At 37.3% G+C, this 14807-nt stretch overlaps 1 protein-coding gene across 5 annotated transcripts in view; it reads right to left on the bottom strand.

Moving 5' to 3' along the window:
* Positions 1–14807, bottom strand: part of TBC1D30 (TBC1 domain family member 30) — a 53853-nt gene that overhangs the window by 10094 nt on the left and 28952 nt on the right. For all 5 annotated transcript variants that reach the window (XM_032688326.1, XM_032688327.1, XM_032688328.1 and 2 more), the window contains 7 exons: positions 12307–12368; positions 11846–11911; positions 8821–8946; positions 7549–7734; positions 4713–4881; positions 3133–3301; positions 259–364 (listed from right to left, as the gene is read on the bottom strand). In XM_032688326.1, the coding sequence (XP_032544217.1) occupies positions 259–364; positions 3133–3301; positions 4713–4881; positions 7549–7734; positions 8821–8946; positions 11846–11911; positions 12307–12368 (884 nt within the window). The remainder of the gene's footprint in view (positions 1–258; positions 365–3132; positions 3302–4712; positions 4882–7548; positions 7735–8820; positions 8947–11845; positions 11912–12306; positions 12369–14807) is intronic.

Here is a 14807-nt window from a genome sequence, read left to right as displayed (position 1 = left end):
TTCAGATGTCAACATAGAACCAATTTTTATCAAATGAAGTCTAGTGGTTCTCTATATTTAATGCATAAAATAAGAGCTTTAACTGCAGGTCATCTATTTGTTTCATTAATGTGCCAGCTCAACCCAGTTATCTGAAACTTTTATTCTCGGGAGAGTTTAGGTTTCTGCAGTATCTGAACAAAAATGTAATTTGTTGGGAGTCAACACCTTAAGGATGACACAAAACCCACAAACTATAATTATATCACAATTACTCACCTGCATAAGTTCATTGCTGTCAATCAGACTGTCTTCAAGCATCTCCTGGGTCAGCTTGCCCATGGTACTGTAAAACTCATCTGCAGTTTCACAACACTCTATTTGCCTACATCAGAATACATACTGGTTTTTATTTTACTTTTACATATGATGATATGTAAACCAAACCTGCTTTTTTATCATTATAAAATACACGTTTCCAATAGTCAGCCTAACTTTTATTTGCAATCCTGCTTAGACTTCCAAATAATAAAATTGCACACATGACATTGGAAAAGCTGGTGCAGTAAAAGGATGCACTGAGTACAGCTTACTGTCCTGATTGCTCATGATAAGGTATTTATGTATGTCCAGACAGGCTATTCTTCTGTCCCTTTCACTTCTACAACACAAGAATCAGTAAATCCTGTCTGCTATTAGCACAAGGGCATTCTCTCATCAGCTCAAAAAGGGAGCATAAGGATTTCTTGACTGCTTCATCACCCATTCTTCACCATGCACCAGATGGCTGAATTCACTGGTTGAACTGTCTTTTTGTCAGACAGGAACATATTCTCTGGTCAGAAACCATTCCTGTGGAATAAATTAAGTATAGGTGTATATATATATGTCATTGTTTTCAAAAAGAATTAAGCTAGCATAATGCAGAATGAAGGAAAATTCCCTCATCATATTTGCAAATCCTATTTCAAAATTAAAGATGCCAAGTTTTTTGTTTTGCCTTTTTGTTTGTCTGCTTTCTAGTGTGGAGTCAATTGGTTGGGGTTTTTCCCCCAAAGTCTTCTTTAAATCTCTAAAAACAAACAGAATCACCCACAGTGTCTGCTAGAGGAAGAGAAATATGAGTAATATGCTTTCATGAGTTGGTGCTCTACATATGTTAAGGGTCAGCTGCTAAAAATCTCTCCTGTCAAGTGAAAAATTTGTTTTACTTCTTTCCCAAAGAACTGCATTGACAGCTACATACCGTAGCCGCTCCTCTAAAATACAGCTACTGGAATGATGACAAAAATACAGTGCCATTTTTCTTGAGCTTTAGAAGAGGACACTTCCTTAATCCTCAGCCTCTGTACAGAACAACCATTGAACTGTGAAACTTCTACTGAAATCTTAACATATTTCAGTTAAAATAATGATTACGTAGCTAAAAAAAAAAAAAATTAAAAAAATTAATATGTTATGTAGCCAATTATCAAAAACTTACTGCTTACCTACCCCGATATCTTCTCTCTCTCATGACCTCCACACACTGCACCTATTCCACTGCATCTATTTTTAACTTCCCTGTTCTTTCAGCCTCCCTCAAAACAGAAGTACAACTGAGCCACCAACATTTTTAAAATGCACTTCTCACCACATTTTCATTCCTATAACCATAGTCTTGAAAACTATGAAGATCATGAGACAACAATCATTATTTCAGGCCTCGCTTCTTTAAATCTCCCCTGTTCTATTTCCAATGGGGGACAAAGAGAAACAAAAAACCCACAATCTTCTCCAGCAAAAACATAATGCCCAGTTTTTCATCAGACCTTCTCCCATTCACCACAAACAACAGTTACAAAACGTTCAGTCTGATCAGCTTATTCTTTTGGACATATTCTTATAGATTTCTTGATTCTTTTTATTTCCATTTTTTAAAACATGTTAAATTTTTCTTCAAGCTTTACAGTAAAATCTTCAAAGCAGTAACTTCCTTTTTTATCACGGGTTGTAACACTCACAGTTACAGCTTTTAAGTGCACAGAGACCCACTGCAATAGGACCTTTTGTCTAAAGCCCTATGTGACTACATATAGCTTAATCCTAAAGCAAATGATTTGTGCAAGTTTCATTTATTAACTGATTAAAAATGCTCTCAGGAAATTATTATTACAATTATTATTCTTCAGATTAAAAATTAAATGTACTAAACAAAGCCTCTTACAATGCTACTGGCTTGCAGTGCTAATTTATTCAGTAAGAAAAATGAAGCAAAACCTCCAAGAACAGAGCCAAACATAAATCCCAGTGTTTCGGTCTCAGGGAAAAAAGGAAGGTGAGTGTTAAAAGGCATCACAAGGAAAATTTGAGGCAGCTGCTGATGCCAGCTGAAAAATGTTTCCAGCTGAACTAACATCTGCTTGACCTGTCAGAGCTCACACCTCCCACTGAAGCCAGTGACAAAACTCATTTCTCTGGGAGCACTGCAAACTCTCTGGAATGCAAATATTTGCTGTGACAACAGAGAAGTTTAGAAGAACTAACCATCTCTTGTGTTTTGGCCATGTGGTGAGTTTCCAAGACCTTAAAGGACTATGACAGAAACTTGGCTCAAATGTGCTTAAAAGGAGGGAATTTCAGGAAAATTTGTTTTCAGTCCTTAACAGAAAAGACCTGTGTCCCACTGAGTCATTCCCTTAGTAACACTGAACTCTTTTATTGGGCATAGCAAATGGGTTCAAATCCCTACGTCTCCTTAAGAGAAAACAAGAGAATTAACATCTCCAACTTCAGGTACCCAATAAAGTTAGCTAATCATCCTCAAGTCTCTGTGTGTGTTTTTCCAGAGAGTATTTACCAGTTCCTTCAGAAGTTTATGTTCTGGAAAGTCCAACTAACCTTTTAGCACAGCATGAAGACATTATACACAGACAACTCAAACAACTGGAGACATTTCCTGCAGCAAAGGTTGGTTATCATGCCCATTCTGACATGATGTCAGAATAATGAGTTTTTGGGAAACCATAGAGGTCCTTTGTGCAGCTTTTTCAAAACAAAATCATTCTCCTGAAAGATTCCATCTTGTTTAGAATTGAGAACGTGCTCTTTGGGAAAATAAAAGTTACACAAGGCTCATACTGAAAAGAAAAATCACAAAAAATGACCACTTACTCTCCTAGCTTCGCCCAGATAGCCAAAGCTACTCTCAGTATAATTTCAGAGCCTTCAAAGAATACTGAATCCCAGATCTTCAGAACTGTATGGTTAGGCAGACAAGTGGCAAAGAGCGTCAGAAACCACTGCATTGTGAAAACATTTGTAAGTGGGGGTTCGTAGCCTCCTGAAGTTAAAAAAAAAAACAAACAAAACAAACTTGAAATAGTACAATTTACTATTATTTTACAAGAAGTATAAACCGCACACTCAAATCCACCAGACATTCTAGTACCTCTGTCATTACTCAAAACTTACTTAGCCTGCAGTTGTCCAAAGATAAGCTGAGAAAAGCAATGGAAAAATGACACAGTCACCTTTCATTCTGCTGCTGCAAAAACTAAGCAGCAACACTGGGTTTGGACTGTAAACCCTGGAATAAGCTACCACACTTCTTTTCCCTTGTATCAGAAAGATTGCTTGTCTTTCCCCAAAGCCATATGAAATAAAAACATTTATTAAAAAGAAAACTAAAAACTAAACACACAAAACCAACCAAACAAGAAACCCAAAACAACAACAAAAAAACCAAAACCCATCAATTCCCCTCCAAAACATTTGCTGCATTTCTTCAGCAATTGACAGCATAAGTCTTTATCTACATGAAGGTGAAGATGACTGTGTAAAGTCTTATGCATAATTTTAATATCCTCATGCACTTAAGTTTCAAACAAGATGCAGTATTTCAGCCTGAAACTCTGAAGTTTTACTTTCTTGTTACGCTCAGAGTACCCTTTGTGCATCCAAGTATTAACTGGTGCGTTGAAGGCCATGACCAGAGAGGCTGGCCTGTGAAAACACTTTCAAACGGCAAATACTTCCTTGATACCCTTTCTTTGGTTTTTATAGTTTGGACATAGCCAAATGGAACATAGTAGCAGATCTTTTCTAAGATGTAACTCAGGGTGCACTTAGCTTCCTGACTGAAAAAGAAATCCAATCAATTAACAAAGAAACCAAAACATGATTCCCAAAACATTCCCAAATAAAAAAAACTGAAAGTCTGGAGGGAATGCTACACCAGGAAAAAAAAAAAAATCACAGTGAAAAGCCAGTTTCCAGGTAGCAACCCAAGACGTACTTCTCAGTTTTGCAGCTGTGTATTGCTAAGCATCTAGGTACTAACCTACCCCCACTGGCTCTCCCACTGTAAATCTTCCCGGAATAGCTATATAAGTCAGCAGCTACAAGGAGCAATAGTAGGACAGGTATTTTGAGGTAAGGCAAGAAATGATCTTTTCAACATAGCCCTTGTACTAAACTAGGTGTTAGTGTTGTCACTCCATGCATTATACAGTCTTATCAACACAATTCTGTTTGCATCTAGTGGTGGGACCAAATTATTTCCCCTTTTTTTTTTCCTGAAAGTACCACCTATTTATGTTAAGGTTATCAATAATTGAAACCATCATGTTTCACCTTAACAATTTAAAATATATTCTAAGCAATAAGCTCATGTAAACAAACTGTACTTTTAAACCAGTGCTCAGATGAAACAATAGCAGGACAGAATTAACAGCATTTTCTGTTGAACATACCTCCACTTTCTCTGTTAGCAGCTCTTTGCAAGGTGTCTAAGTGCTGGGACAGTTCAGGAAGCTTCATTTGTAAAAGATCTCGGAAAACAGCCATATCCACAGAGAGAGCACGGAGATTATTGACAAAATAGCTATCAGGAAGCACCTTATCAATCAGGTAAATCATGATCTGTGGGAAAATGAAAGATCATCATGTAAGACTTACAGAGCCAGTTATTTTCTAGGAACAACATAAAAATAAAACCAGAGAATTTGCAAGTTCCCTTCACTAAAGAATAGCTCAGAGCTAGTGACAACACATGCCTCTGGCATCTCCATTTATATGGGGAGAAAACATTATCATTTTAAGCATCTACAAGTACTCTTAAGTATCCATAAGCAATCAAAATGCAAAGGCCTCTTAAGGCTGCCCAGAATTTATGAACCATGAATGACTGAAATCAATGTCACACTAAGCTATGCCCAAATTGGCAGCATTAATCAAATCAAAGGCAACTTTTAGCACTTCTGACGTTGGATGTATTTATGAGATTCTCCAACACTGTGGGACAGTTTCAGGGTCCCTTCTCTGGTTAACTGCCACAGCCAGAAGACTGATTGTCCAAATCACCTCTTTTCTCTCCCCAGAATGCAAGATACTGTTCTTTAGAAAGAGATTCTTCATATATTTTACTGTGATGTGTTACCATGCACTTGTAAAAATATGCTTTATTTTGTTCAGATATATTTCAACCAATGGAAGAATAATTTATTAAAGCAACATTAACTTACACCTATGCTATTTCTGCTTTCATTAACTACTTACGACATAAGCCATAAAGAAACCAATTTATAAAGGCTTTTGCCCCCTTCCCACCAAATCATATTACTTAACACATCTCAGATATATGAAAGCATAGAAAAGAACAGAAATCCTTTTTCAATACTTACATCCATTCCGTTTCATCAACATGCAAATTGCTTTGAGAACGCTTTTTTAAAAAGCAGATTCATATGTTTCCCAGTTTGCAATAGATATTTTCTTCATTACACATCTCTACATATTTATTTTTATTATTTGACTCTGTAATATTTCCCCACAATAACGTGCAAGAAAAAATATGTTTTAAGTTTCAGTATCTATGAGACTCATGCACACTTTTATAGCTTCTACACATGCAAGTTGTGATTTTCTTGCTTACCCTAATTTCCGTAGGCTAACTTTAAGGCACTTCCAGGGATTTAACTTAAACATGCTTACCTTAACTAGTGAAGGCTCAAGCATCACTGGCTCAAGCATCAAGCAAGCATTCACTGAAGCTACCACCTTGGGTCCTATGCTGTTAAAGCCTCATGGTGTCAGTAGTACCTGCCATTTCCCAGCCTCTGGAAGATGCTTCCCACAGAGCTTTTGTTTGTAATGTTCTTCCCAGAAATGGGACCTGACTGGCAAACTCTGAGAATGCCCTTACTCCTTTAACTCCTAGACTCTACAATAATTCAAACATAGTTACTCCATAGCTCCAGTCCTGAGGGCACCTTTATAGGCAGCACCATCTGTAGCTGTTCTGAAGTCACTCATCGCTTGGTTTAGGTGGCAGTGACTACACCAAAACAGTCACATACTAACTCCCAATTACTTTCTACTCCCCCCCCCCCGCACCCCCAGTTCCTTCCCCCTTCTTCCCTCTCTCTTCTGGGAAAATTCCAATCCTGCAAAGCCCACACACTAAGTTTGGAGAAGAAATAACTATTTTTCATTCTGGTTTTTATCAGGTAAGACCTGTTTTGGTGCAAACAGCCTTCAGTGCTTTATATCCCTGGGACAGTCTGGCACCATTCCATTGTCTCCTTCTCACAAGGAGCCCAATACCACTCACAATAAAAGACAATACAATAACATAAGGATGCACACAGTTCTTATAATGAATTGGGACTCCATAAACCTCAGGTGATCCTATTTCCTATATTACCATAATGCGTTTTTGATATAAAGTAGGTATATCATGGTATTTTCTTCCTATTACAGGCAGCTCTCTAGAATGCAGGAACAAACACCAGCTATCTGAACTCTACTACCACAAGCTTTAAATTTTAGGAGCTCTGAGTGAATTTAAATACTTATAAAATTTAAATCATTGCCTAAGGCAAACAGCTCAGTATCTCAAGACTCATAGTTATCTTTTACTAATCTGACCTCAACTCACACACATGAGTTTACTTCAGGAAATTTGCACATAACCTTGGCAAACCTTAAACCACTTCCTAGTTTAAAATAAACTGTATTTCCATTTTCTGACATACTATAAATCTCATAAAGCTTTCTTTTAATTAGAATAAAAATGGCCTAAGAAAATAAACCACTGTATGACTAAGACACCCCAGAAATCAGTTTCAAGGTGATTTACTTGCCTTTTAAATACTTAATGTTTTCCTAGCATTTGCTTTAAAATATAGCAGATTTATTAACTGCCTCGCATGCCACACAAGAGGTTGATATTGGAATTTTAAAGTTTCAGCTACCTATGATGTCTGCAAGCAGACTTGGGAGCATGGAATAAGATATTTTGAAGCAAGTAGCAGTGTTGCCATTTATTTTTATTAATTATTATTTCATTAATTTTTATTATTTTATTACAGCCAAACCCTCATTTGTTTCTGTTGGAAAAAAAATTAACAGTGATAACATTCAAACTGTTCATTTCAGATAGGATAAAAAAAAATCTGCAGATACAAACTGGTTAACTCCTTTGAGTGCTGCTCTTTTAGGCTGTCTACAAAATTCATCTACTGGCTTATTCTGAAGTTCACTAATTAAAAGCAATCTTCAACACTGAAAAAAAAATATTTTACTCACTTTCAGGGCATCCCCTTCATTGCCCTCCATTACTTCCAGAATAAGTGCAGCTAGTATGTTAAATCCTTGACAATAGCCAACAGATTTGTTCCACCTGGCATAAGCCAGCAAAACACGCTTTAATACCACTCGATCTTGCTCTGCCTCCTGGCCACAGTAAGAACTGCAACCAGTTCGGTGAAGGTCCTTTAAAGAAAAAACAAACAAACCAAACAAGGACAGACAAGATGTGTATCCCTTTAGTTCTCCTGCTTATCCCAGTTTTCCTTCCACCTCTGCCCTCCCAATACCTACTCTCAAAGTTGATGACAATGCTTCTTTTTTAATCTGTAAACCTTTAGCCAAGAGAAATAGTTTCAGCAAGCTCTGAAGTAAACAAGTTACCTAAAAGATGTTCATGCAAAGTTGTCACAGAAGATATTAACAGATCTCTGGGTTTCAAAGAGGCAAGACATAACAGCTGCTTAATTGAACAAAAAAGAGCAGCTGTTTTTATCAAAGTATAAAAGAAGTACTGGGTAACTAAGTTTTCAAAATAAAAATCAGAAATCATGTCCTTGAGATTTAAGTGATTTATAAGTGAAAGGCAAAACACCTACTACAGTGTTTAATATTTAGTAAGTATTATCTATAAGTTTAAACTACCAAGTACAGACAACAACTGTAATAATCAGGAACAAAAAGTATCTTGCTTCATGTACTCTCATTAGGGCGACTGTAGAACACAGTCTCTCCCAAACAGAGTAATACTCCCTAAATAGGTAAACAGACTAATATTTAAATCACTGCAGCAATAAAAGTCTCTTAAGCTCTTCCCTAAAACTGCCATCTGCTTTAAATATTAAACATTCATTAGCTGAGAAATATACACAGACAAGCATGTTTCACTCCTGTAAAATAACTGAAAAACGTTCAATTGCTATATTATGAAACACACTTTTAAATCTCAAATTTTTGTGTTTATTTAGCGAGAAAGAAAAAAACCATTTATGTTTCTTTGTCTCCATTAAACTCCAGTACCCCTTTCAAAATAAAAAAAAAAAAGTAAAAATTGAGGAAAAAAGATCAGTAATAGCCATTTTTTTCTCAGCTGACACTAACAAGACTAGTGCAGAAGGCCTGAAGCAGCCAAAAAAAATTTTTTTTGGTGGACCAAAGGGAATTAAGATGTAATTTTTGCCAAAGCAGTTGCACAGAAGAAAACAAAAACAAATTCAAATTTCAACTTTTCACTAAAAAAACCCCACCAACAACAAATTAATTACTGGCTACCTTTACTATCTGGATGCCCATAGAGTCATCATCAGGATTACTTCTTTCATTGAATGTGAAACGCATGGTTTTGTCCCAGTCAATTGCTATACTGTGTAAGTACTGATCAGCCAGGGTCAGCCAAACCTAGAAATACACAAAGAAAGTCAACAAAATTAATTATTTCTTGGATTAAAATATAAAGTTTGACATTTATTGTTAGATTAACCTCATCAGCTTCACCCATATGTGATCTCCTCGAAATATGCAGAAGAGGACTATATCTACAACAATTTTTGCACCATTAAAATAATACCTTGATCCCTAAATCAGAAAGGAAGGAAAAGGTCAGCATTAAGCGTCCAGATCTGTGAACTGCTTACAAAGATGTAAGTCCACTGTCAGACACTGAAACCACAGGGGCCCTCCATGATGGAAGCGCAAGGCAAGGACCCTCTTTTTCCATTCAGCCTTTCTATCCTCATAACCTACAAGGAGTTTTACAAAAGGGTAACACTGCTGCTGGTTTTCTTCAAACTCAACCATGGATACATCTCCTGGAAACTCCACAAAAGAAATCTAAAGGTGCTTGTGCTTCTCTTTACCAGGATTCTCTTTTGATCAACTTTGCAGAAGAAACAGTATCTAATATTAACCATTTGGGATTGATCTAAAGGCATCACTTGGATCAGAGTAACTTACTCTTATAAGAGGGCTTCCTAACCTGTTGGTGCTACAGGGAATTCTGAAACAAACAATTCGACTATTTTGAAAGCCTAATAATTACCAGAACAGATTTATGCATGTGTACCTATGACAAAGGCTGGACTGTTATTAAAGATTTGAAAAATTCCTGAAACATGAAAGACACATGACACATCATACAATGACAACAAGTAACAATAAAGGATCTTTCTCCAGGTAACTGAAAGATATCACGAAAGCAAATTGATCAAGTTTTATATCAGCCATTAATTCACTCAAGTGAGAAAAGCAATTTAGACACTTCCCACAGATTTAAACACTTAGATAGCTGCATGATGAAGGAATTTATAGACAGCTCCCAGAATCTCATGTTTTCTGCATTTAAATGTCCCTTCCCACACTTTTGCAAAGCCACCATGCAGAGGAATGCTGTTGTTCCGCCTCCCAGCAGCTTTGGCTCTGCTGACATCCTATGGTGTTGTTTGACTGGATTCTTTCTCTCTGCCAGCTCCAAAAAACGAATGTCACATGCCACAGCAATAATGCAGATGTCATCCTGCTCCTTCTGCTGACAGCAAAGGAGGCAATCAGCATGCTGCCAACACAAAATCCTTCCTTTATTTTGGTATCTATCTTAAAATCATTGGGAAACCAGGGAATGGCAATGAAAAGACCACATTCCTTTTCTTAAGGCTACTTCTTTGGGTAGCATCGTGTGGTCACGTGAGCAAACACAGAGATGGGCAGGCAGAACAAGAAGGAAAGACAGAGATCCGAGTTGGATGATGTGGCAGACCATACCCTCAGCAAATCTGCTGATTACAGTAAGCCCAAGGGCTCCTCAACAGGATGCAGAAATTGTCTGAAAAGAGCCTCATGAAGTTCAATGAGGAGAAGTTCAACGAGTCTTGCATCTGGGGAAAAAATCCCAGGCAGCAGTATATGCTGGGGACCACCCAGTTGCAAAGCATCTCTCCCAAGAGGAAAGGCTGAGAGCTGGGATCACTCAGACTGAAGGCGGCTCAGGGGGGATCCTAACAGCCTGTATAAGCACCTGAAGGCAGAGTGAAGAAGGACAAAGCCAGGCTCTTCTCAACGGTGCCCAATGACAGGACCAGAGATAATGAGCACAAACTGAAATACAGGAGGTTTTCTCCAAACATCAAGAAACACTTTTTCACCGTCAGGGTGATGGAGCACTGACACAGGTTTCCCAGAGAGGTTGTGGAGTCTCCTTCCTTGGTGCCCCTGATTGGGCAGAGTGCAACTAGGAGCCCTTGACTGGGCAGAGGGCTTGGACCAGATGACCTCCAAAGGTCCCTTCCAACCTCAGTCCTTCTGTGATTCTGCAACCTGTGCCACTCATGTACCACAGTAAAGTGTCTTGGACACTTTCTAGAGCATGGGAAAAGAATATTTCAGGAAAGAAAAAAGGCTGTTAGATGGATATAACGATTCACTTTAGTTGTAGGTTAAAAATAAATTCATAGTGGTGTGAGGAAAACAACGCCACTAAGTCTTCTGCTTCCTTCTCCCCTGATTTGTAAGGAGACGCAGTTCAGGTTGGAAAGACAGCAAAAAGAAAACTGAAAAAGGAATTTAGGCTGATGCATCAAAGATGTATGGAACTACATATATTTTATAAAGCTTAAAAAATATTCTATTTATTAAAATAGTGTTTTTAAAGCTGAGATTGCGTGACTCGGTTTTAAAGAAAAGTTGAATAGACATGCCTCTTTTTATGCTAGGGAACTTCAAACATTGTTGAAGAAAGCAATAAAGTAAGTTTAGCAAATTCCCAATGGACCCTTTCCTACAACACTAACTCAGTGTAATTTCCCACTAATAGTGCACTCTGCCATTCTATATCACTCCTGACTCTGAACTTCCCTAATTTACACAATCTTCATTTTCCCCATCAAATGTTTCTATGAGCATTCTGCCAGAATTAGCATCTATCAACTTCACCTCCATAAGTGTGACAGCCTACACTGCAGATTTGTTCTCCTTTCAGTTATCTTCAGCTGTGGGGGCAGTTTCACCAGAGTGATTCCTTGAGACTGACAGAATGAAGCAATAATATCTGCACCAGATTAAGTTACCTAAGCCTCAAGCAGAAAGAACCCGACCATTGAAAACACCATCTTTAACTGTCACCTCAGTTTCTCCAGCTGTCCTGCAAGGTTATCACTGAAGAATGTAAACTAGGAAAAATCCTCAGTACAACTTAAAAGGTCCAAATATTTGTTAAAAAATATCCCAACAGATAATATTGATGTCATTCACCCATCCTGAGAAACCTACAGGCAATATGGCCCACAAAGCATGCAGGTGTACCTACCCTTCTCCGCCACTCCTTTGGGATGCCTGTCGGCAGTCTGGCCACTGCTTTGAGCGCATCATGCCACTAAAAGCAAAAGCATCCAAAAATGTAGGAAATTCATCATTAGTTTAATGCAACAGTATATCAACATTTACAACCTTGCAGACATGCACATTCATTTCATCTTACTGCACACATTTCAGAGTTTAACTGCTTAATCCACTCACAGGGAAAATACAGATCTATTACTTAATGATGTAACAGAAGTATTACATTCTTGGACTCAAAGACTTCTGAGATAGTCAAGTAAACCATGAAAGCCTATTGCATTTTCTGAATATGAATGGAATAGTTTTTGATGCAATTGCAAATAATATGCTGACGTTATGACGACAGGTGCACTTCTGAACTAGGGCAAGTACCTCGACTGCAGAGAACACAGTTCTTCACAAACTCAAGAGGAAAATGAATCAAATTACCTGCTGAAAACCATTCTGACCTAAAGATGGTTCAAGAGTGAATTTCAATTTTGTATCAACCCCTAGAAATAAAAAAGAAAAAAAAGTCATTATTTTCATTTAGCTCAAAAGGGGAAAAAAACCAATACACTCAAAACCCCCACAGTTGAAACAAGAAAACAAAATTCTGCTTCAACAATTACATTTCAACGGGTTTCTGTGAATTTTTGTCCTCACAGTGGATTCAAGGCACATATTAAGAAGTACATGGACAAAGTTTTTTAAAATGCAGTAATATCCTCTTTAATTATGTGGTTTGGCACAACTCATTTCACTAAAATTTGTGTAGTCCACTATTCTACAAACTATACGAGTACCCTACAACCTGTCATATGCATCCACAGAAAAATACATGTACAGTTTCGTTTCATCTATGTCAACTTCTTGACATTAAGTCACTCAAAACTCATTTATAAGTTTGGGATGCTAAAATTATTGTTCAGGATGTAATTTTTTAAATAGTTCTTCAGAACATAAAGCACATTTTGTCAGTATTCTCATTTAAGCTTAGATTTTATTTTGTCACGTGAACAAATAATTTTAATTGTTATAAAGCAGGCCTACTAATAGTTCATAAAATATTACATAAAATACCAGGATCTCAAGTGGATCCCAACATGTCACCAGAGTATGCCATAACACAAAGAATAATAACACGTTTAATTTGCTTTCTATCCCACAATCTGAATGTACAATTCTTTGGTCCTTCAAATGCCGCTGTCCAGAGCTCAGGTGCTGAACACAGTGTTACACTGCATCCCCTCCCACCAGTCTGCTGGCACAAAGAATAAAGCCTTGCTTTATTTTCCCTCCATAATTTAATAAAATGTATTGCTCCATATTTAAAAACATATTATGCATAGCTTCTCATCTTTGCAGAATATGAAGCCAAACATTTTTAATACATAAATATCCATATATACATATATATACACACATATAGACAAACCAAACTACAATCCTGCAAGGTTTTAAGTATATAAAATCCATGCTAACCAACTCACCAGTAATATTCAGTGCTTTAGAGGACTAAGCCTGCAAATCTGACAGAAATCCAAACTGTAGTGGCATTTGCTAATTATGGACTGTAAAATGCATTTCAGCATTTGCATACTGAAGTGATGGTAAGTAATTTTAAAGCCTTGCTGTTTGATAAATATATATTTGAAGACAAAGCTGCCTTCTTTAAGGTTTTCTTTTTTTCTTTGTTGGGCAAGAGTGAAGAAAATAAAGTCACACAAACCCTGATATTGTTTAGAAATTTAGTGTTTTAGAATTGCATCACTGAGACCTGGGGATTGGTGCTCTCATTTCCCTGCTTCAGATCTAAAAGACATGCTTGTTAGATCTAAAAAAATAAAGGTTTATACCCATAATAGATACGTCTTGAAAAACATTAAAGGATTAACAGCTAATCCTGGAAGTAACTGTTTATTAGTATTCCTTCCCATAACGCTAAGGCACTCAGCAGGGACTCCTAAAAGATAAATCTCTTCAAAATAATTCAAAGCAATGCAACAATGCCAGTAACCCACTAAAAGTAAATTGTATCATGTTTGCTGAAATCGGAAAAAGTGAGTCTCATTCCCAAGCAAAAAAAAAATATAAGTACTGCAAAAGCCCCTAATACATTAAAAAAAGATACCATGGCAGGGAACTCCTTTTGTTAAGGAAACATATGCTGACATTATCTAACACTATCTTGTAGCAAAGAACTAACAGCCTTCCAAAATAGCCATGTATTTGTTTCCAACTCAGCAGCCAAATATTAATCACTTCACAGTTTTCTAAGACTTAAAGATCCCAGTAACAACTTCTCTCTATCTTATAAGCTTCCTAAGAAAGATGCAAGCAGATACTGCCAGGTCTTCAAAAGATCAAGCACAGTAAGACAAAACCTCAGAGGAAGGAAAAATCTATCTATAATTACATGAACATCATGACCAGGGAGCTCACACCAGGGCCCAGGTAGCTGTCTCTCTTGATTAAATGAGACTGAAATGAGATTCTTGAACCTCCATCTACAAAAGTTTATTAAATCACGGCAGACAATTAAGACAGGTGTGAAAATTACTATAAATGAGAATAACATCACATGGTAACATCAGACTACACAGCACACCGTCTTCAGTATGGCAAGGAACATCTCAGTCGGGCCATGCACTGTGATGTCTTGCAGAAGCCATAGAATCTGTTTTCCCTTATTTGTTCCCTGTTAGAAATATTCTCAAAATCAAATTATATGACAATTTTGTGACAGGAGAGGAGAATTGCCATGGGAAATGAGCCACAGCCCATACAGGAATGGTTCCTCGTTCCCACCCATTTTAAAAGAACATAAATTTCCTAAAACCAAAAAATTACAACCTTGCTCAATAAAAAAAATACAGCGAGCAAGCAAGTAAAAAAAGCTGGAACACAAACAGTACAGAGAGCAAGGCACGGCTGTGTCCACCCAGGGC

This window comes from Chiroxiphia lanceolata, chromosome 5 (assembly GCF_009829145.1).
Source record: "Chiroxiphia lanceolata isolate bChiLan1 chromosome 5, bChiLan1.pri, whole genome shotgun sequence".
Taxonomy (NCBI): domain Eukaryota; kingdom Metazoa; phylum Chordata; class Aves; order Passeriformes; family Pipridae; genus Chiroxiphia; species Chiroxiphia lanceolata.
This window is presented reverse-complemented; position numbering and strand designations above follow the sequence as displayed.